Source organism: Psammomys obesus, unplaced genomic scaffold (assembly GCF_907164565.1).
Source record: "Psammomys obesus unplaced genomic scaffold, mPsaObe1.curated_primary_1811, whole genome shotgun sequence".
Lineage (NCBI taxonomy): Eukaryota > Metazoa > Chordata > Mammalia > Rodentia > Muridae > Psammomys > Psammomys obesus.
In genome coordinates, this window is record NW_026596109.1 from 8,024,737 (window position 1) to 8,046,572 (window position 21,836).

Consider the following 21,836-nt stretch of genomic DNA (forward strand, 5'->3'; position numbering starts at 1 on the left):
CCGCCACTACCAAATTGACCTGTAGGTGGATCTTTGTCACCCTTGCCTTTGAGCTATTTATCTGCAGCAACCTTGTATCTCGTGGTTTGGAGGGGCCTGAGACAAAACAAAACAAAACAAAAAAAAGTTTATCACTCCAGTTTTACAGATGGTAAGACTGAGGCAGGTATTAAGTCAGGTATTAGGAATTAACCTTGGATCTGTGTTTCTTATTTCAAAGCTGTCATTCAGTTAGTATTCACACTTCTATATCACGAGTACACAAACCCTCTAATTACCTGTTAATATCAAACTTTATGCTCAAAAAGATCACCTTGATATAAAATCAGCCTCTTTATCATTTTAACCCAGTACCAACTATTTGGTACAGTGCAGGCAGGTAATGGTTATCGTTAGCCATGATCGTATCGATCTATTTGTAATTTTAAGTATCTGTGAAATCTGTGGTTATAAGTCCTTTCTGTGACAGTCCCTGGGACCACCGTAGCTTTGGAGATTTAATGATGAATGGGATGGAGTCCCTCCCCTTATATCTTCTAGAGCAGATGCTGGGCAGGTGTGGTAACTGGAGTACACCATGTCTTTTAAGCAGAAGCAGCAGACTCACACCATTGTTATGCCATCCTGTGTTGCGAAGGGGGTTGGAGGAAGGATTCTAAAGGCAGTAAGAAACATGGCCACTACTTGTCAAGGAAGGGACCACACTGTCGAAGCCATCTTGGCACAACGCTGCTTCTGACCAGCCCAGTGTCAATGTTTGGGATGAGCTTAGAATATCTAACGTAGAGGACTCAAGCATCAGGAATTCACCCTTCCCCACTCTTATATTATAGACAGAAAAACTAGACTCAGAGAAGTTAGATGTCTCAGAAAATGGGTGGGCTTCAGAGGGAAGAAAATTCATATACATATGGATTCAAGGTCAAATCCATAGGTGAAAACGTAGTTTAAAGCATCTCTTTAAAGACTAGGTTTGGTTATTCTGTAAATTAGGTATTGCTCCCATGTGTCAGAGGCCTACAAAGCCCTGGAAACCTTAACATGGCACCCCAATGCACAGTGATATTGTTAAAGAAACCTCCCAAATAAAATTACTTCCCACGAGTAAAGGCCCTCATTTGCCATCTCTTCACATCCTTCTACCCAGACACCCCTGCCTTCAAAAGTCTGGCTCTTGCCAGCTTTATTTTGACTACATGGGTGTTCTTTCAAGTTCATGTCATGTGCTGGTCTTACTTATTTCTTCCAAAGAAACAACATGCAATTCTCTTCATCTGACTTTTGTTTCCATGCCTTTTCCTTCTTACTGGGCTGCAGAAGGATCCATTCTGAAAGCTGCTTTCTACCCCTTCACCACTCAACCTGGGTACTTAAATATCAAGCCAGGCCAGCCCTAGTGCTAGTTAGTCACCTCAAACAAATCATTTGCAACCATGTCTACATCTCCTTGCCTATATGTCTCTAGAATATGTAGAAGTCCTCAGGAATAAAAAGGCTTGAACCCTTGAGACGCTGTTCGCCGGAGGTCTTGATGGTTTCATCTCTAGATGTTGTCACGGAGGACAGATGACGCAATTTCCCATCATGGTTCCCACAGTCAGGAAAATGTGAACTTTAAGAGCCAGTGTGCCACAACAATAGAAAGAGATGTCTTAGAGTCAGGCTCTTCTGGGTTCAAATCTTGGACCTGTCATTTGCTAGCTTATAACTGACCTCTTCGGCCTTCTGTTCCCGTCTGTGAAATGGGGATGGTCATTTCTGCTTTGCAGGCTGTCAGGAGCTTGGACGTGCCTGGTGACCGTGGGTTCTTTGATATTATTGTGCCCTGTCCCTGGAACTGTTTGGGAACTGCTAGGTGTCAGAAATGACCGGCAGGCTTTAGAAGAAGCGAATGTAGAGGAGAGAACCCGCTGAATTTGCGGGCTCAGTGTGCATTGGATTCGGCGGGTCTGACCTTTGGAAAGTGCTCTGCAGCCTCCCAGAAAGTCTAGTGGCAGCTGTGCAGATGCTGCTCCCTTCCATCTGCCCTTGGCCGAAGGTGTTTTCCAGGTGGGGAGACCATGTTGGAAATTTGTCTTTAATGCATTCCAGTGTTCTGATGCAAAACCTGCCTGAGAGATTGAGCAGAGCATATTAACCAATATCATTTAAAGTTGATTAAAACTATCATCTTAATTAAGTATGAGAGAACAAGAAGTTCTCAGTCTTCTGGTAGCAATTAAAGACTAAAGAGTAGATTTGAAGTTGTTTTTGCAACTCTTAAAATAATAGTCCCTCCCCTCCCTCCCATGAAAAGCGTTTCTTAGCTAGAGACATTCCCTCACATTGAGGTTTGTGAGAGCTGTTAAGGACCACAGACCTGCTGGCAAGTCCTCTGCTGCCAAGGCTTCGGAGTTCTCAAAAGCTAGGGGTTCAAGCTCAGGATACGCTGATTGGGAAAGAGAGCCTAAACAAAGGGTCCTTTGAGGCAGGAAACTGGGCCTTGGCTTCGGCACAGAGCACTGTGGGATTGGAAAAGTGCCCTGGGACTTGCCGAGGAGAGGGACTCAGGCGATCGAGGGAGGAAGTATGAAGTTTCCCCGTACAGTGAGGGTTCTGCAGAAACCCTGGAAGGTTGGTTTCTGAGGCTACCTGTCATCTGCCAGCCAAGGCTGGACAGTCTACAAAACCTGGGCTTGACAGCACTCTCTGTCTTTAACCAGGAAGGGGAACGATCCGAAAAGGCCTGTGGCTACTGCGTTTTTAGTAAGAGCATCTGACCAGGAGATCAGAGGTTTCCTCTGGAGGCCCGAAGCCATCACTGTAATCAATGCCTTCATCCCACCACTCTACTCTATCACCCATCATTTATTGACTGCATCCTTTATTCTAGGCTGATGTGGCCGTGCAATTTACAAGACACAGTTGCCACTCAGAAGCTCAGGATCTCCGTGAGTGGGTGGGTGGGGGTGTGGTGGGGGTGTCAGGACCGGAAGGTATAGAGACAGATTTCCGGAAGAGCACTCCCCACTTCAGGTATTCACACCCAGCCAGCCAGCCAGCTCCTGCATCCTAACTGGGTTTTTTTTTTTTTTTTTGCGTTTGGTTTTCCTTAAAATAAGCCTCCTCATGCTCATTACCACGTGCATCCTAAAAGGCGGCAGGCGAACTAACAGAGAAGAATTACAGGGGCAACTCCTGAGATAAGGACCATTTACACGGGAGAAAACTCCATGAAGCACCCTATGTTTCTCTGTCTCGATTTCTGTCTCTGTCCCTGGCTCTCTCATTTACTTTCTCCCTCCCCGATATCTCTCTCTCTCTCTCTCTCTCTCTCTCTCTCTGTGTGTGTGTGTATGTGTGTATGTGTGTCTATGAACTTTACTTGTACAGCCGAAGCTTCCTTGACCAGAACAGTCCCACTTCCCATCAACTCTGTGGTGAGATGCTGGGTGAAGGGAACAAACAATAGGAATAACTAAGGGAACAATGAAGGGTGGGTTTATCTGAAGCACCAGCAACAGGAAGGACCTGGAAGGACCTCCTGGCTCAACTAAACCCCTGCTCCAAAGAGGAGGGATGGCTTCCTTTGGTTATACATTTGAAAACTGATTCTGCTGCATGGATGGGGCCCAGGCAAGAAGGTACAAATTTTCCCAAATGAGCAATTATCGTGTGTTTCCTTCATTTGGAGACTGTGCCTCAGTGATCTGAGAATGAGAACATGCCTGGAATCTGCAAACAGATGCTCATCGTGAGATAGGTGCTGCCATGAGACACAGGCATGCTTGTCCCCCCCCCCCCCGTGTGGATGGACACCCCAAGAAGCACTTTGACAGTCGTACCTGGCATGAGGCACTGCCGCAGCTGACTGCTTGATTGAGGGACAGTCACGGGAGGGTCTTCTGCTGTGTGTGTGTTTAGAGGTTCTGCACAGAACTTAGCTACAGTATTCGTGTGACAGTGAAATTCGGAGAAAATGCCATCTCTCTGTATCCATAGAGGGGCATTCATAAGAAATGTAGGTTTCTGTGGAACCCTGACTGGGAAGTCTGACGGAGGCAACTCTTCTACCCGCTAAATTCCTAATACATGTATTAGGAGTTCTTGTGTACATGAGTTGCTCAATAAAAATTGAACAAAATTGGAACTATCCATTATTTTTTCTGCCACTAACATGTTTAAGTTAGCCTTTTGTCTAGACTTACTTTCCATTATTGATGCTTTAAATGACATCAGCCAAAATTTGGAAAATAAAAGTCACACATGATCTGCTATTTAGCACATGACTGGCCTTTTAGCACGTCTCCTTTTTACTTAATTTTTTTTTTCCAATTCATTAAGCACATGTGCATTTGTTTTTCTCTGTGGATGAGCTTTATTCCTCAGATCCTTTGACAGCGTTGGAGTTGAGCTGTGCCATCAACTGCACTCAGGGCCTTTTCCCCACTGTATTCAGTTCGTTTCCTATACTCTCCAGACGAACCTTTGGGCCCAGTCTTCACTCCCTCCATTAGATTGCTGGGCCCGCTATACAGAGGAACAAATCAGGCAATGAGAGACAGAAATTTGTTATCTCACAGCTCTGGGTGTAGAGGGAAGGTGCAAGGTGGATCATTGTGAGGCTATGAGGGAAGGGTCTGTCTGTCCATTTCTGTTTCGTGTGCTCACTCCTTATATGGCCTGTAAGCATGTCCCTGTGTGCTTAGTTCTCATTTATAAGGACACCGATTTTGCTGGGTTAGGACTCAGCCCAGTGATGTCTGTCTAACTTGATTGTCTAGGGAGACTGTCGGACTTAATTCACATCCTAAACACTTCAACACTGGAATTCTGGGTGGGGATACCCTTCAGCCTATAACCTCCCTTCGTGTATAGGTAAGGAAGTTGGAGCCAAAGGAATAGCATGTGATTTGACTTTAGGCGTGTCTGCCTCTGAAATGGTATATTTTCATCACATCCTGTTTCCTACTCATGAATGGAAAAGGCCGTGAGCAAGGGGAAACTCATGTCTCCTTTCATTCTAATTTGATTGATGTGAGACAATGTCTGATGGTTGCTAACTTAAATGTAACTGATTTTGACCTGCACTGTGATACTATTTAAAAACCACGTTAAATGCAGCGTACTAGGCGTAGCTGAAACATAACTTCAGTCATGCATTTATGAAGCCTGTTGGCAAGCTAGGCCTGTTCCAGTGAATACAGCAGCCTATGGACTCTTTGGCATCCTAATAATCCCGGGGTGATTGGACCACATTCCAAAGAAAACTAGTATTAGACATTGATCCTTGCTTTTTCTACCCCACCTTGTCCTTCTCCTCCTCCCCTCCTCTTTTTCTTCCTCCAGTTTTTGTCTCTTTTTCTTGCATAAACGACTTCTGTAGACTATACACATATTGTGGATATACATAGGTATGATCCAGTAGTCCAAGGGAAGTTTGGGAAGCAGTGTGGTGATAAGCAATGAATGTTCCCAGCCACCCCTGGTCCTCAGGGTGTCCGGTTCATGACAAGGTGAAAGCCTCTGCTCTGTTCTGACATCTTCGTCCACTCAAATTTCATAAAAAACAAGAAAAATGGCTGAAAAGCTTATGGGCCTTTCGTTATGCATGTTTAGTATCTCCATTTGTAATAAATAATGGATCTTTTTCTAAAACAGCCGTCTTACGGAGATACACTACCCCACAAGCTCAGAAGTAACAGTTCTCGAGCCTTCTGTGTGCCAGGTTGTCAGAGCACCGGCACACATTCTCTTCTTCCTCTCTCAGCACTGAGAGGCCAAGGGACCTGTTAAAGGTGCAGACCAGAGCCCAGGGTGTGACTCTAGAATGCACCCATCCACACAGAGAGTGTATCGGTGTGTGCCTTTCTGGTCCCTTGACAACAGGTAGATTTGTCCGTGGTGTGGTCAGTTCTAATGTAGACCCAGGTGTACTGTGGAAGGAACCGTGCTGTGTGCAGAGGTCACCTTTACAGAGGTGCGTGAGGCTAAGAAGGAGCTGGCGTCAGAGCCCCTGGAGAGCCGGCCGTGTTCGTGTGAATTGTGCTGTCTAGGATCTGGAGTGGGGGTGGAGAGACAGAGGCCTTTAACGCATCTCATTCTGAGTGGATGGGGATGTGTGTGGAATGCCCAGGCTACACCTCACGGGGCTGGAGCTAGCTGATGCCACCTCCCTTGCTTACAGACCATTGGCCAGACAGCCACCAGAGTGAGCTTTCCAAACACAGCCTTCCCACGTGCTGCCTTCTTAGTTGTGTCTGCAGAGTTTCTAGCATTGTAGAGAAGAAACACACACCCTCGGGTGAAAAGCTCAGCCTCGTTTGAAAACTGCACGGTGCAAACAATTACGAATGATTGGAGAGGGCTGAGGCTGGCATTTCGCAAAGAATCTTCAAATAGTCTGTATTCTTCTGGATCACACAATGTCACTGAACAATACTGAAGGCTCTAGGTGACAGGCTCCTGTTGAACTTGGATGGGAAGGACCGGCTGGTTTAGCCTCCTCTCTTCACTAGATAGAAGCTCAAAGAGAAAAAGGGAATTTCTTAAACAACCGAGGACTTTGGGCCCCCAAGCCCTGGCTGTCCCTATTCCTGCCCTGGCTGTTTTTATTCCTGCCACAGGGACCTTCTAGCTCCATCCCCGCCCCCATTTCCACCCCTGGTCTGGAGAGCAGACATGGAAAGGCAGGTGCTTTCTCCTGCATCTTACAGCCCTGTGTTCCTCAGGTTCTTCTTCCTGTTCTAAACAAGCCTCTGATGTCTGGCTCCCGGAATCGTCCTCTTTCTCCCTGGAAGATATTTTGGCAAAGTGTACTTAGTTTCTACCTAGGCAGAAGAGAGAGGATGGGGAAACTGCAGGTTTGAGTCCTCATGGGGTCCTCATGGGGATGGCAGCTCTTGAAGGCTAGAGCCCTGTTTTAACTCCAGGATTTTCCACCTCCAGCACACAACAGCAGCTCAGGAACTATTTGCTATTTAATACAGTTTAAAATTGTGTCTAGTTGTATGCATATGCAAATTGTATTAGATATCAAATATGTATATGTATACAAACACACACACACACACACACACACATATATATATATATATGATTTTTATGTACCTTTTCTAGCCAATGGTGACATATTATATTTTAGAAGCAACCAAGTCACCTTGAGATAGAATTTTATTAAAAATAAGAATTCTAGGTCTAGGGATGTAGCTCAGTGGTTGAGCACTTGCTTACCAGGATTTGTTCCCAAGCACTAAGAGAGTTGAAGGAAGACAGGGAGAAAAGAAAAAGGAGGGGGAGGGAGGAAGGGAAAAGAGGGAAGAAGGGAGAGAGGGAGGGGAAAGGAGAGAGAGAATATTAATTTATTCTCATCTCATCTCTTTGTTGCTATTTTGGGTGAGTGCTTGAGTAGGTCTAGGCAGAGGCCAAAATCTTACTATTATTATTTTTTTAATAAGTGGCCTTGATAGTAGTTGTCTGACTCTGAGAATCACTACCCCATTAGAGCCTTGCTATAGTGCAGACAGGATCATGAGCACTAGCTTTCAGGTCTGGAATCTTAACACAAACGAAACCCAGTGTGCAAGGGGATACAGAAAGGTTCTAGCTAGAACAATTGGCTAGTATACCTTATGTCAGATTGTGAGAAGCAATGGAGAGAAATGATTTGCAAGCCTAATTAGGCCCACTCCCCAGTTCTCAAACCTACAACTCTCAGCCCCCTGCTAATTGGCAGCCCCTTAATAGATTAGGACTTGGCATCAGGCTTGCATATTATTATAAGCCACACACAGAAAAACCCAGTGGCTGAGGAACTCCTGCCAAGGCCAGGCCTGGGTCTCTGTGAGGTTTTTGAAGTGTACTGGACTTTGAGTATTTTGTATAGCCAGTGTACTGAAAGGAATCAAACCATTCCTTTGGACGGGATTTGTGAAGGGCGAACTTGATGAATAATTAATTCCCTGAGACCCATTCTGTCATTTTGATGGACAAGCAGCAGCCCACATACGCGGCTTGTTCTCAGCACCAGCAGGGGATGGATTATTTCTCATGGACCTGCCCCCTTCTTAGGCATAGCTCCCTTCCCTTTTGTGCTTGCGGGGAGGGGAAGGAAGATGCCTCCTCAGCGCACCTGCTCTGTAGCTCAGCACAGCGTCCAGGAAATCTCCTGCAATAGCCTTTCAAGACTGCAGCACCTGTTTTGCAGTTGAGGACACTTAGGTCCAGAGAATTCACCAGTCTGGTATCACATTGCCTGGACACATTGCAGGGGTTAGTTACCCTTTGTACTATAAGCTCTCCCCTTCCCACCTCACCAGCCGGGCTACCCTTAGCAGAGTGCAGCTTTGTCCTGGGGGAGGGAGAGAGGCTGGAGTTTGTGGCTTTGCATGCCTTTATATAAGCATGTTGGCCCCTAGAAGCACAGTACAGTCCCCCAGCCCCTGATCCAGGAGCCTTGCCCATTCCCCTTGTCTCGCCAATTAGATTCCACTTGGGGATTCTTCCCTTTCTTTTCAAGTCCATTTCCACGAAGGGAAGAGCAGTAGTGGATGGGGATGTGATCTCTATGAAAACCTTCCATTTCTCCCGCAAACATACCAGGCAGCTCTCATGGCAATACCATGGTGAAGGGGAATAACGTTATTTGGCATTCTGCCCTTCAAAAAGTGTGTGTGTGTGTGTGTGTGTGTGTGTGTGTGTGTGTATGTGTGTGTGTGTGTGTGTGGTGTGTTTGGGGAGGGAAGTTTGGTGGGAGGGGAAAGATAGGCAGAACAGTGGGGGCTTTGTGAGTTCCTTCAGCAGAGGGTCAGGTGGGTAGGGTCATAAGGGAGGGAGGGTATTAGAGAGGCCTGGAACCTTCCCTCCCCTGGGCTTTGCTATTCCTTTCCCCTCTCTGCTCGAGCAGGGTTGTAAAGGGGAAAATAGGGAGTTTTTCTGTTTTGATTTGTAAGAAGGACTCTAGACATTATTGTGCCCCTCCGGGGGAAGCTGGCTCCATGCTGCTTTGCTAGGATTAAGGACCTGGCTTCCAGAACCGCTGAAGAAACGTCCCAGGAAGAACCCTTTCTCTTAACAGCTGAAAAATGCATCACAGTGCCTTGGCTTCCTGGAGAGTCTTGGCTGGGGAGCCTTCCCCAGAACAATGGGGTTCCTATAGCAAGCCATCTAGGAGTTAGTGAGTACAGCCAGCACTCCCTAGGGTGTGGAAATGCCTACCTTTTGTTGTCCCCATGCTAGAGAGGGTAGGGAAGGGGAGGAGCCCACTAAGGGTGGCCCAGAGCACCTGGATTTCTATTTATGTGAGCGGCACTCCTGACAGTTCCAGTCTAAGGTAGACAGACTTGACAGCTACCCAGTTCTGCAAAAAGTCAGGCGACCCTGGCCGTCCTCTCTTGTGTTGCTCTGGGATCTTGCCTCTGAGCCCCAATTCCAGCCTATGGGAGAAGGATTATTTGAAGACAGAAGGGATACAGCCCAAAACACCCCCTCCAAGGACCTTTGACTTAGGAAATCTCTGCCTGTCCTCTATCTGCCTTCACAAACTGAAGAGCAGCGGGAACCTCAGTTTTCTCAGCTGAGGTTGGAGCCATTGGTGAAGCCCCGGTGTCCTGTAAACAGACCTTGGAGTTTACAAAGCTTTCTTGTCTAGAAAAGGCTCCATACTCTTTGGGTAAAGCCCTTTCTTAATCCTTAAATTTAGATAGGTGATGAGATCCTTAGGCCAAACTATTCTACACATGCTTCACATGAAGAACCAGAGGACAGAATGCCTGTACTCTCCGTTCCCTGAAGACCCAAGACTGAGAAACACAAAGTCGATGACTCAAGAGTTTGTTTCTGTTCCCACCCCCTACCTCTTTACCCTCCATCCCCTAACACAGGGTCTGTCTGTGTAGCCTTGGCTGTCCTGGACTGGCTTTGCTGACCAGGCTGGCCTGGGAGATCTGTCTGCCTCTGCCTTCCTGAGTGCTGGGATTACAGGTGTGTACCACTGCCCCCAGCTTCTACTCAGGATTTTTAAAACAAAATCATATTGGCAACAGAAACTTAGCTAATCCTCTGAAACTCACTCGGAGCATCGTAGGGATAACCAGGTATTTTCTGGGCCGAATACTAGTAGTGAATTACTTTTCCCTCTAAATCAACTCAGTCCCCCAACGAAGGCAAAAGATTGACTAATTTGCTAGACCAGATGCAGAGCCAAAGGAATGTCTGCAGTGGTCCTATTGGGTTTCCACTTACTTATTTCATTGTGTAGTAATCCCAGGGATGATTTAACTAGAAAGCTTTTCCCCAAATAAGATGATTCTTCTGGGTTTAAGGCATTTTTAAACGGCTGGTTTGTCGCCTTACTAGCAGAATCTTTTCAACACCTAGGTTTCAGGAATCCATAGGCTACCGCTGAACCTCTATTCTCATATTTTCTTCAGGACAAAAGTTGGCTGCAACAGCAGTTTGGATTTATTATTCTTCTGTGTTTTTTTTTTTTTTGGTTTTTTTTTTTTTTTTTTTTTTAGCGCAGCCTTGATGCATCGTTGGCATTTAAATGACAGCAAGGAGTCTTTAATGTAGATTTTGGGGGCCAGTCAGCAAACAGGAGTTGTTCAGGCCTCTGCAAGCAGCGTGTGCTGACAGGTGGCCTCGTGCCTCCGTTTTAGCAATGCCAACCATGAACGTTCCTGTCGCTGGTCACAAACGCATTCTTACAGGGCAGGGACCGCATCTTATTAATTTCTGTGGCCTATAATTTTCTCTGTAAGGAGTTTCCTTCTTAAAAATAGATCTCTTCTCCCCCCTCCCCCCCTGTTTTTCTGTCTACCCAGTGCCATGCTGCAGAGTCATTGAGGCATGGACCAAAGCTTACATGCCTGGGGAAGAAGTTGGGGTTGTAGTTTAATCAGGTGTTTTGTGATGCCGGTAACTCCCTGGATACTTCTAAAATGACAGTGTAACCTGTAAAGACAGCACACGGAGAGGAAATCAACTGCAAATTAAAACGTGATTAGTGAGCGTGTAGGCAGAAGGTCAAAGTGATTATTTTGGACTTCAAGCTTTTCACTTTTCAGGGCCTGTATTCGGTTACAAAATTACATCCCTGAATTATTTGTGCAGGTGGCAGCTGTCAGATCTGAAGGTTTCTGCCTTCTACAAAAGGAACATTGACAGGCCTGGGAATGGGAAATGTGCTCCTCAGGTGAGAGTGTCTTAGCCACAGCTCCCTGGAACCACTCCATGCAAGTGGCACTTCTAGTCTGAGGTGACAGAGGCCTTGTCCTGTAGGTACAGTTGCCTTAGGGAGGAAACAGTCCAGTCTGCTTGACTCCATCCTATAAACAGGGCCAGGAGAATTTCAGGCACAAAAATGCCCACATACCTCCAGGCATCTGAGGTTTGGTCCTCAGGGCTCTTCAGACTGGTTGGTATTGGCACCCTCCTTTTACTTCGGAGGCTCAGAGAAGTTAAGCAGCTTGCTGAAAAATCACATAGATTGTAAAGTGGAAAAACCGAGTTTCAAGTTCCGGGTCTGAGCTACCCTTCTGGGGGTCCATGAGCTCCATCTCACTTGATTCCCCAAGAGGATCTTAGGGAGGTGCTGAAATTGATCTCTTAGCCCTTGGGATAGCTGCGGTGGGGTGGGGCTTGATAGCCGAATCACCAGGACTCCTCACCCTTTCCCCAAGAGCTCAGAAAGTATTTAGGGTCATTTCACTTTGTGGGAAAGAACTGAAGATCAGGGAGTTTAAAGTGATGCTGCCTTCAGCCACTCATCCCAAACCTGACACTGATATGATTCCTCATGAATAATTCTTAATAGTATCGGGTCTCTTCTTCATTGTGGAAATGTGTTGTTTGTGGCGATCGGTTCAGAGAACAGCGTTTGGCTATGAGAAGTGTGAGGTTAGAGTTCGGCAGGAAAGTAAAGGGGCCTCAGGTCACAGGGTGTGTTTGGTGAAGAGCTAGCTCCTCCAGATTTTGGCCAGCTTCTGCTAAGTGCTGGGGATTGCGCTTTGTTCCAAGGGATACTGAAATGGACGGTTTTCTGAAGGGATTCCTGGATTGTGCAGAAAAATAACTACTGTGCCTGATGGGTCTCAGTCTTCCCGCCCGGCAGATAGAATAATGATATCACTGTGGTTTTAGAACTCTGTTGTATGACTGGCATGTGCCTAACTCCAGATTGCTGATACCAACGTATCTGTTAGGCTTTTATTCTTAAGTCTCTTCTCACCTGGCCTTGACTCTATTTAGGGCTAGTGAGCGTCTCTTACAGGAAGGCTGTTTTTGTTGTTATTTCAGGTAACTACTGCCTTTAAAAATAGAACTCTACGATAACACCGCTTGGGATCGCCTAGGCAGGAATGGGGTAGGTTAGCTCATATCTTCTGCTGCGTAGCCATGTAATTTATTATGACACACCTTGCTTAGCTGGCTAATAAGGGAGGTGCTCCTACATGCTCCACCACCACACTTAGGGAAGAAAGTTGCTGATGGCTTCAGAGCTCAAGAAGGCTTGCCTTTCACTGGTCCTCACGTTTCTTGGCATCTGAAAAGAACCTGCCCTGTGCTGTGCTTTACCTAATGCCTAAGAGGGCAGCTGAAAACATAGGAAGCTCATCTTGTTTTAAGGCTCAGATGTGTATGCACGCACACCAGTTACCACACACCTTCGTGTGTCTGTAGTGAGCCGTGCTTCTTGTAGGAGACATTGTTGAACCAGGGCTACTTCTGTTTGCGTAGGTTCAGTATTGTGGAAACACATTCTTTAGAACAGAAACGGGAAAGCCAGATATCTACAGAGCTGAGGAGTTAACTTAAATCACTAACGAGGCCAAGAAGGCATCAGAAAATCGACAGCACAAGTGGGTGTGGCAGTGAGTACACGGCCTCAGTGTCAGCGACATGGTGAGGACCAGTGGACCCCTGGAGAATACAGGCTTCAGAAGCTGGAAACCTGGGAGTTACCTGAGACTGCCTCTCGCCGGATGTTAACACTGATTTTAAGCACTGGGTGAGCCAAATAGGACATCCTTGCCAGGCAGATGTGGCGTGGGCTACCCAAGTGTGACCTTGACCTCACGATTAGCCCGTCTCCCTGGAGGTGCCTGGGAGCCCGCTGCTGACTCAATTGCCAACCAGCACAGCCAGGCCTCTTTTTGCTCCCAACCTTCTTCCCTGTGGGCTTGCCTTTTGACTTTTGAACCATCCTCCGTGTGTCTGATGTCCTGCCAGGCCACGCTGTTTATTTTAGCCTGACACGAGCATGGTGTTTCTGTACACCTGAGCGGCAGTGCTTGGATGGGCACATGCATGCTGACAAGGACACGTTTCAACACTGGATAAATACAGAGGCCGTGTTTTCTCTCTACTTTTATTTTGGATCTGCCGCCCTTGGGCCTCGTGTGATCTTTTGAGAACGTATGGCAGGGCTCCAGCAATGGTCCTGACGTCAGGGTGCAGGTCCTGCTAACCACTGTCAACAGCTCATGTGTTTGCCCACTTTGGAGAAGTCCCTAAAATTTTAGGGTTTACAAGCAGATCTTTCTTTCTCTTGGGATTATGCTGCCATTGGCAAGTGGCGGGATGAGGCCATGGCTGCTGCTTCAGTAGAATCTGGACAGAACTGTGATCGCATCTTACTTTTTTTTTTTTTTTTTTTTTTTCTGCATCTTACTTAAAAAGGTTCCTCACACTAAGGCTTTGTGTTGGTTGTCTCCCTGGCAGGTACAGGAATAAGAATTAATAGAATTAATAGTCACTGGGTCAGGCAATGATGATAGTCTGTATAAAATTGCATCTCGGCCCTCACCACTTTTTAGATTGAAAACTGTTGTACAAAGCCCTGTTGGATGATGTTAAAAATGAAGAGAGGTAAAAAAGTGACACCCTCTGCGTCAGACCCAGTCAAGACAGGTGGTGAGAGATGAAATCCTACATGCCACTTTTCATGAATGGGGACTGGAGATGGCTCAGCAGTTAAGAGCACTGGCTACTCTTCTTCTCAAGGACTGGGGTTCTATCCCCAGTGCCCACGTATTGGCCCAAAGCAGACCGTAACCACAGTTCCCTTGGATCTAGTGCCCTCTTCTGACTTCCATAGGTACCAGTCATACACGCAGGCAAAACATACGCATTAGATAACCACCAAGTTGAAAAACAAACTTCTTGAATAAACTGGAAGAAGAAAGAAGTGACTGATCCCCAGTGAGGTTTTAATACAGGAGCTTAGATCAAGACCCCTCGGAGTTCTCTGGAGATCAGATGTGGTTGCATAAGCAAGATCTCTGGCTCACAGTACCTCAGCTCCAGCAGCCAAACTGTTGAAGCATGCTAGAAACCTGAGGCAGAGAGGCCGGATATGTGATAGTACCAGGGCGGGTCCTGATTTCTGTTCTTGTTCAGGCCAAATGCACTTTCAACAGCTCTGTAGTTGACTCTCTAGCTCAAAAGTGTCTACCTAGACATTGTTTTTGTTGTATTTAGCAGGAGAGTCCATCTGGTCCCATCTTCAAATGTACTTTAGCCTGGATGTTTCTGTTTTCTGTCCTGGTTATTCCTCTCACCAAACAAGTGGACATAGACAAATTGTTGTGGCCTTTTTGACCCTTGACTATGACTATGTTGACTGTTTTCAAAGTTAAGTCTGTTGATATATCTGAAGCTCCTGGGACAGAGCAGATGCCCAGTGGATTCAGATCTAGTCTCGAGTATATTTAAAAGAGGGCTAAAGGACAAGAAAGTGGTCTTGGAAAATGACTGTTTTACCCAAGGTGAACAGATGCTAAGACTTACAGGCTCTGGTCGTTGCATTTTACTAGAGAGAAAGCCCTTGTTTGTGGGTTATATAATGTTGGCAGATCATCTCCAGCTCTTTCAATGAAAGGTGCAAACTATGGGCTACTGGTTCGCTTTCTTTCTAGGAGAATGTGACACCTTTTCAAAGGCACTTTTGAGATGGCTCCCTGGGTAAAAGCATTTGCCTCATAAGCCTGATGACTTGAGCTCTTTCTATCCCCATGACCTACAGTGAAAGGGGGGAAGTGACTCATGAAATTTTGTCCTCTGACCTGTACACACTGTGGCACGCGAATGTCTGTCTGTGCAACAGACACACATAGATAGATAGATAGATAGATAGATAGATAGATAGATAGATAGATAGATAGATAGATAGATAGATTTTTGCAGAGAGTCCAACTAGAAAGGCCGGAGTTGAAGATTTGAAGACTGATAAGAATTATTCTGTGGTGCTAGGCTTGTACCTTAGTAGTGAATGCTTGCTTAGCATGTTTGAGGCCCTGAGTTCCATCTGGAGTATTGAAAACTAGTCATGTTTTCACCGTCAGCACTTTTGAATAAGGACACCCAAAGTTCTTTTTAATACCCAGGATTAGACCACAGACAGGTTTCTCTTTGCCGTGGAACCCCAGACGTCTGAGGGTGGGAAACTGAAGCACAGTGCAAGCGTTTAGACATCACAGTATCCCCAGCATTTAACACAGGGCCCAATTCTCAGGGAACTGTCCCGTTCTTGTTTGTTTACCTAAGCAGGAGACCTTGGACTTGGGCTCAGGAAACACAAGCAGCAGGACTCTATCTGCCGTGAGTTTCTCCGCTTAGGCCTTAGCTTTCTCACCCTGAAGAATGAACATTTGTCAAGGAAAGTCACTGAGCCCAGAGTACTGCCTGTTCATACCAGCCAACTGTAAGTGTTTTTCATGGAGCTTGTTTCAAAGCTGAAGAAACACCTTCATAGTAAACTTAGATTCTACTCATCTGGATTGTGTCCAGTCTAAAAATCTGGGCAAATATTATAAACCGAAGAAAGTTTGCGCACTTCTAAGACCAGTAGCAATTAATTACTTTAAATAGAAAGGCTGTCACTTACTGGCAACATAAATATTTGTTTTTTGAACCTCTAAGTATATTGGGTTGACCACTCTGACCTTAAGTGATTTTACTTCGTCATATTTTAACAGGGAGGACATTTATAAAGAAGGGTCAGGTCAGGGAGGTAGAAAATATGAAGCAAAAGAGAGCTGGGTTCAAATCCCAGTGACACGACCCATTAATGCACTCAGACACGTTGGAGAAAACTTGTCTTCGGTTTCCTGTTGAGTACACAAGAAAATAACAACACACACAATTTCACAGTTGTTGCAGACATTAAAAAGAAAAATTGCAAAATGGTCTCAAATCCGTTCAAGGGGAACTCAGTGTCTTCTGGCTGTAGTTCTGATATCTGGTCCAAATGTTCTGCACTTGGGTGAGCTTGCTCGGTTTTCTTATCCTCGGTGTTTTTATTTGTGGATCGTTTGAAGAACACCCACCCACAACCCTACTCTGTCGATAAGGTTCACTAAGATCCCGCCACAGAGAACCCTGGTAACTGGCTGGCCTCTGCAGCTATGCTTTGCCAATGCCTGTGCATGATTTCGTGTCCCGTATCATTTTGCTGGTAAGCACATAGGCACTCGGCGGATGTTCCTTTAATTATCACTCCCACAGATCCCAGACTTTGCTTATTTGAAGATAACTGCTTTTCAGCCTTTTGACTAAGATCAAGTAAAGATAAGTGCAGATTGGTTCGAGTGGAAAATTGGGCAAGTCTGGAGAGGCTACTCCAGAACTTGTGGTATGGAACAGATGAGAAGCGCCCTCTGTGAGGCTCTGGTTTTTGGTCGTTCAGAGAAGCGCAGTCATTTCACCTTTATCTTCCTGCTCTGCTCACCCTACCTCACCAAGGGTTTCCAAAAAGCACTCTGAGAAGACGCTGTGTTTAATTTTGTACAGATATGAAGCCTTGGCTGCGGGGAGTTGGCTTTGGGGCTGGGTCACTCTGGTAACACTTCCCACATGACTTGATCAATGGGTGGGCCATGAAAACTTATCCTGTGTTTTTTTACACCCCACCCCCAAACCACCCAACCTGCCCAAGTGTTAGTTTTTCAAAGCCAGTGAAGTTTCAAAGGCCTGAACCCAACACAGCAGCCTTTCTTCATGCTTTGATTTTCTGCCCATTAAGTGTTTGTCACTGAGTTCAGATTTCGCCTCCTCTGCAGCCTACACATCCCACGAAGCCCCTAGAGGTATAGGAACTTAATTGATCCTTGATTAAAAAGAGGCTTGAGCTTGGGTCTAGACACTTTAGATTATTCTTTCTCTTCTGGCTCTGATTTGCAGAGAGCTCATAACACACATTTTATTATCAATAAATCTAAACTCTAGGATATTGACTTCAGATCTTTGATTGAATTAGACATGTGTGTATCTAATTAGTATGTGTGTGGCATGTGGTAGATTTTCTTCAGTGAACATTAGCTAGAGGGCTGCCATGACTGTTCTGAAACTCTTTCTTCCTTTCTTTCTCTCTCTTTCTTTCTTTCTTTCTTTCTTTCTTTCTTTCTTTCTTTCTTTCTTTCTTTCTCCCCCCCCCCCTGCAGCAACATGACGGTTACTGAGAGAGCTTCAGCTCATTTATTCCTACTCATGGGCGCTTCTGTTTTAAGTGACTCACTCTAGAAAGCACCCAAGATTTTTAGTCAGGTCATTTAAATCCCATCCAGCTTCAGCATTAACTTACAGGGTGACTCTGCTAAATCACTGTAATCGCTTTGAACCGTAGGGTGGTTTTACATACTAGTTCTCTGTGATTGGCTGTTGGGCCTCTTGAAGGTTGGGACTTAGCCGCTTTCATCTCCGTAGCCAGCAAGTAACTAGGTTGTTAGACCACAACAGTGAGGGGGATGGGGGACAGCTCCTCAAGTGTGGGCCCAAGATGCTTGCTCAGTAAATGGTAACTGTCATTATTAGTCTTTGTGCTGTGTTTCTCTTTCTTCTGTTCATTGTTTGTCTATCTTTTCCTGACGGTAGCAAAATTTGAAATTGTATCCTGTAGCAGTTGTCGTTTTGTAATTGCCAGGGCTGGAATCCTTAATTTGCACAGCGTGTTTTCATGGGAGTACATGGTCCATGGGATCCAGAAACTTCTCCTACTGATGCAAGGGTCAACTTAAGTCTCCATCCCATGCGGGACACAGCTAGTGACCCAGTAGAGTCATTTTGTTCTCTAAATATCTCACTGCAAAAGCATCAGTCATTGCACTGGGAATGTTTTGGCACTCTTGGGTGTGTGACTCCTTAACAACTTCTCCAGGGAAGAGGCTATGTCTAGCATCTCACCGACCAGTGTTGGGAAGTGTGTGTGTTTGTTTGAAGCTAAATGAAGACAATAGAAAATAATAAAAATGGCGGCAGTGATGGGAACTGATACCCTGCTTGGGAAAGGACACCACCTTCTCTTCCTCTCATTGCTATCCCATAGCAAAGCATGGTCTTCTGTCTCAAGAACTAGTTGTCCGGTTGGGGAAGTGTTTATTCAGTTTCTGTCAACTCTTTCTGGAGCAAAGTCAAGATTTGACTGGCATCACCCTCAGTAAATACCACAAGTTTGTAAAAGAGATAGAGAATGCCATTGGGTTTTCTAAATGATATCTCCACGCCTTTCAAGAAAATAAACAGATTCTATTTAGATCCAACTTCATGTCTGTTTGCAGTCATCACCCGTATAATCAGAACCGGAAACCCTCCCCAAGCCACAGGCAAATAAAGCATCTATCTGTGTTGCTCCCAGCCAAAGAGAGGGCAAAAGAACTAAGCAGATGGTTTTCCTTTCTGAGCTATCTCCTTGAGCCGGTTCTCTCCTTGTGACATTGATCAAGTGTCCCTAGTGTGTCTTAAACTGTGCCATTATTGCCCAGTGTATTGCTTTGAATTTTTTTCAACTGATGTGGTGTGTGTGTGTGTGTGTGTGTGTGTGTCTCTTCTCTGACTGGATTAGAATCTCCCTGAAAGTAGTATCTGGGTGTTTTTGTATTTCTGCACTGACCAAACATAGTTAAAATCAACACATACTCACTGAGTAAATGAATGAACACATCAGTTTATTCCATCGTCATCTAGTAAGACTGAGGTTAGATTTTATTCTTCTCATTTAGAAGATGAAAAAGAGAATTTTGAGGATGTGAAATAACCTTCTCAAACAGAGCAACAACCCGAGACTGTCAGCCTAACTCTTAACTCCAGAGCTCTTTTATGCATGTCTTATTGTCCTCAGAAACATGTTCTACGAGCCTATCATGTGAAAATTTTTGACTGTAGATGCTGGAGGTCTAAGAGTGAACCACCCAGAGTCTGTTCCTATCCCGAGGAATTTTCTTAGAAACATTTTGGCCCCCAGGCATCTCAGAGGCCTCAACTCAGCTAAGAGTCATGCCACCATCACAACTCAGGGAACTCTGAAATATCAGTTATAACATCAGTTTCTGTCTTCTCGGCCTCTCTTCATAGCCAACTTGGTCCTATTTCAAAGTATCTAGGGCACAGAGTAAAGATGGCCTGAACTGGTCTGATATCCATCCCAGGCTCCCAACCCCAGAATATCAGCTGAATTCTGTCGCTACAATGCCAGCACATTTATCCACTGCCTTTCCACTCCCTCTACTCCAGGGCAGAGAGAGTTTCAAAAGTTAATGGTTATTGCCTTTCAGGGCCCCTCTGTGTTTACTTTGAGAAGGTCAGGCCCGATACTGTGGTGTGTTGCTGTTCTTCTTTTCAAAGCACTAGTATGAATTTGATAAAGTAAATTGTTGTTCTAACAGGAAGCAGTTAGGGGTCACAAAATAAATAGTCGTAGAATTCAAATAAATCCAAAGAATAAAACCAAATAAATCCATGTGTGTATGCACTGTGATACATAAAACACTTTTTTTTTTTTTTTTTGAAAGCTAGTGTTTTTATCGCTGCTGGTCTGGACCAAAGTAATTGAAAAATTGTGCAGTTCGTGGTACTTTTTTCTTCCCCCCAGAGGCCGCCTGGAGCTTTGAGCAACGTGACGTGAATATAATTTTTAAAAAGTGAAAAGAGAATTTCATCTTTTAAACAATTACTTATCTTGGTGTTTTTTTTTTGTTTGTTTGTTTTTGTTTTTTTCCTGCTAATGAATTTCACGTTTGGATGAAACCAATTTGCAAAGTTAAATTAGGGATTTAGGTACTTAGATGGTAGACTTCAAGCCCTAAATGAGCTCAAGATTCCAAGTTTTTTGCTGTCCCCTGAAAGAAGGAGGGAGGGAGTAGTGTTTAAACGATGCTTTAAAGTGACCTCTCTAGTCTGCTGTAATATTTGTTACACAAACACAGAAAAAGTCCTTGACATTTGTGAGTCTTAGGAACAGTGTGAGCCAAACCCTGGTACCTGTTTCCTTGGTGTCCAGAGGAGGACTGGCAGAGCTGGAGGAGAGAGCTTCTGGTCCCAGGCATGCCTTGGGTCAGGGTTGGAGACTTCCTGTTATTCAAGCAATGGAGTGGTGCTTTAGCAAGGCAATGACATCATAGTGAGGGCCTTTCAAGAAGTAAATCTGCCGGGTGCAGATTTAATCTCAGCTCTTAGGAGGCAGAGGCAGGTGGATCTCTGTGAGTTCCAGGCCAGCCTAGGCTACAAAATGAAACCCTGTCTCTACAGTAATCATCACCCTAGTAGGATGTGACTGTAATATTCATGCAAGACTTAGGTGGACATCTGCTTTATGCTTCCGGGCTCAGAGGACCTTCTGGGCAGGTGGTAAAATTGCATAGCAGTGAGCATGGAACTAGCTAGCCACTGATACCCAGTCACTGCTACCCAGTGCAGCCTGGTACTCCTGTGCCCTTGTGCTCCTGCCTGGCATATCAGATGCAAGGGCTGACCTCACCTCTACTCTTTGACCTAGAATAGTGAGGGGAAGAGACTGAAGGTGGTATCTATTGAGCCAGATTTTTGGCCAGAGGCTTTAGGTAAAGGAAAGGACTGCTCACGCCATGCATTTTACTGTAAGGTGACTGAGGGGAGGGGAGGTGGACTGAGAACAGGGGCCATCGCGTCATGGCTAGGAGCTGGTGGATCTGGGATTCAGCCCCAAGGTGTCTGACTCAAATGCCCGCACAGCTCCATGGAGCTTGGCCTTCAGATGAGCTTCTCAGAGCAGAGATGGTTAGGGCCCAGGAGTGCTCACCCTTGACTGAACGTCATTAGCCTTGGGCTGCGTTAGTCATTCTTTAAAATGTGGCTTTAATTTTGATCAGGGTATGGTGGGGCTATGGGAGACCCCTTTCCCAGAGAGAGAGGACAATGTCACTTTCTACAGGGCTATGAAAGAGAAGGGAACACGCATAGTGAAAGCGCCACAGAGGCGGCTGAATACCATAAATACGTCCCACAAATGTAGGAATTACATCAGCATTTCTGTCTGCTGCTTGGGTAGCCTCTGCTGTAGGGTGTTCCCTTTTTGCTCCTTTGCACTGATGTTTTGCATTTTCTTTTCCCTTTTCCCCACTGTGTGTACTTCCAGCATCTCTGCCCTTCCTCATCATTGAGACCAGCACCATCAAGCCTTACCGTCGAGGGTTTTACTGCAACGACGAGAGCATCAAGTACCCCCTGAAAGTCAGCGAGACGATAAACGACGCTGTGCTCTGCGCAGTGGGGATTGTCATCGCCATCCTGGCGGTAAGTGCCCTGCCTTTGTCACACGGGTGCGACTTCCTCCTGTGCTACACTGAAAAATAGCCAAGCCAACGGCCGTTTACGACCAGCCAAAAGAGACTGCCACCAAAGAAAACTTTATTCAGCATTATATTGCCTTTTACAGTTAATTCTATTTCTAAAAGGCAACATACACTGGATGCTAAAAACATAAAAACATTTAGAAACGTCTTTCTCTACTATTTAATATGCCCTATCCTCAGAACAACCTAATGGAGTTTAATAATTTCCTCTTCTTCTTCTTCTTCTTCTTCTTCTTCTTCTTCTTCTTCTTCTTC

At 45.5% G+C, this 21,836-nt stretch overlaps 1 protein-coding gene across 2 annotated transcripts in view; it reads left to right on the forward strand.

The window, feature by feature from the left end:
* Positions 1 to 21,836, forward strand: part of Plpp3 (phospholipid phosphatase 3) — a 76,432-nt gene that overhangs the window by 15,433 nt on the left and 39,163 nt on the right. Inside the window, exons 1-2 of one of the 2 annotated variants that reach the window (XM_055628897.1) lie at positions 15,604 to 15,682; positions 21,365 to 21,522. In XM_055628897.1, the coding sequence (XP_055484872.1) occupies positions 15,622 to 15,682; positions 21,365 to 21,522 (219 nt within the window). In that variant the 5' untranslated portion in view covers positions 15,604 to 15,621. Of the gene's footprint in view, positions 1 to 15,603; positions 15,683 to 21,364; positions 21,523 to 21,836 lie in introns of those variants that run through there. The other variant, XM_055628896.1, reaches the window with a different exon arrangement.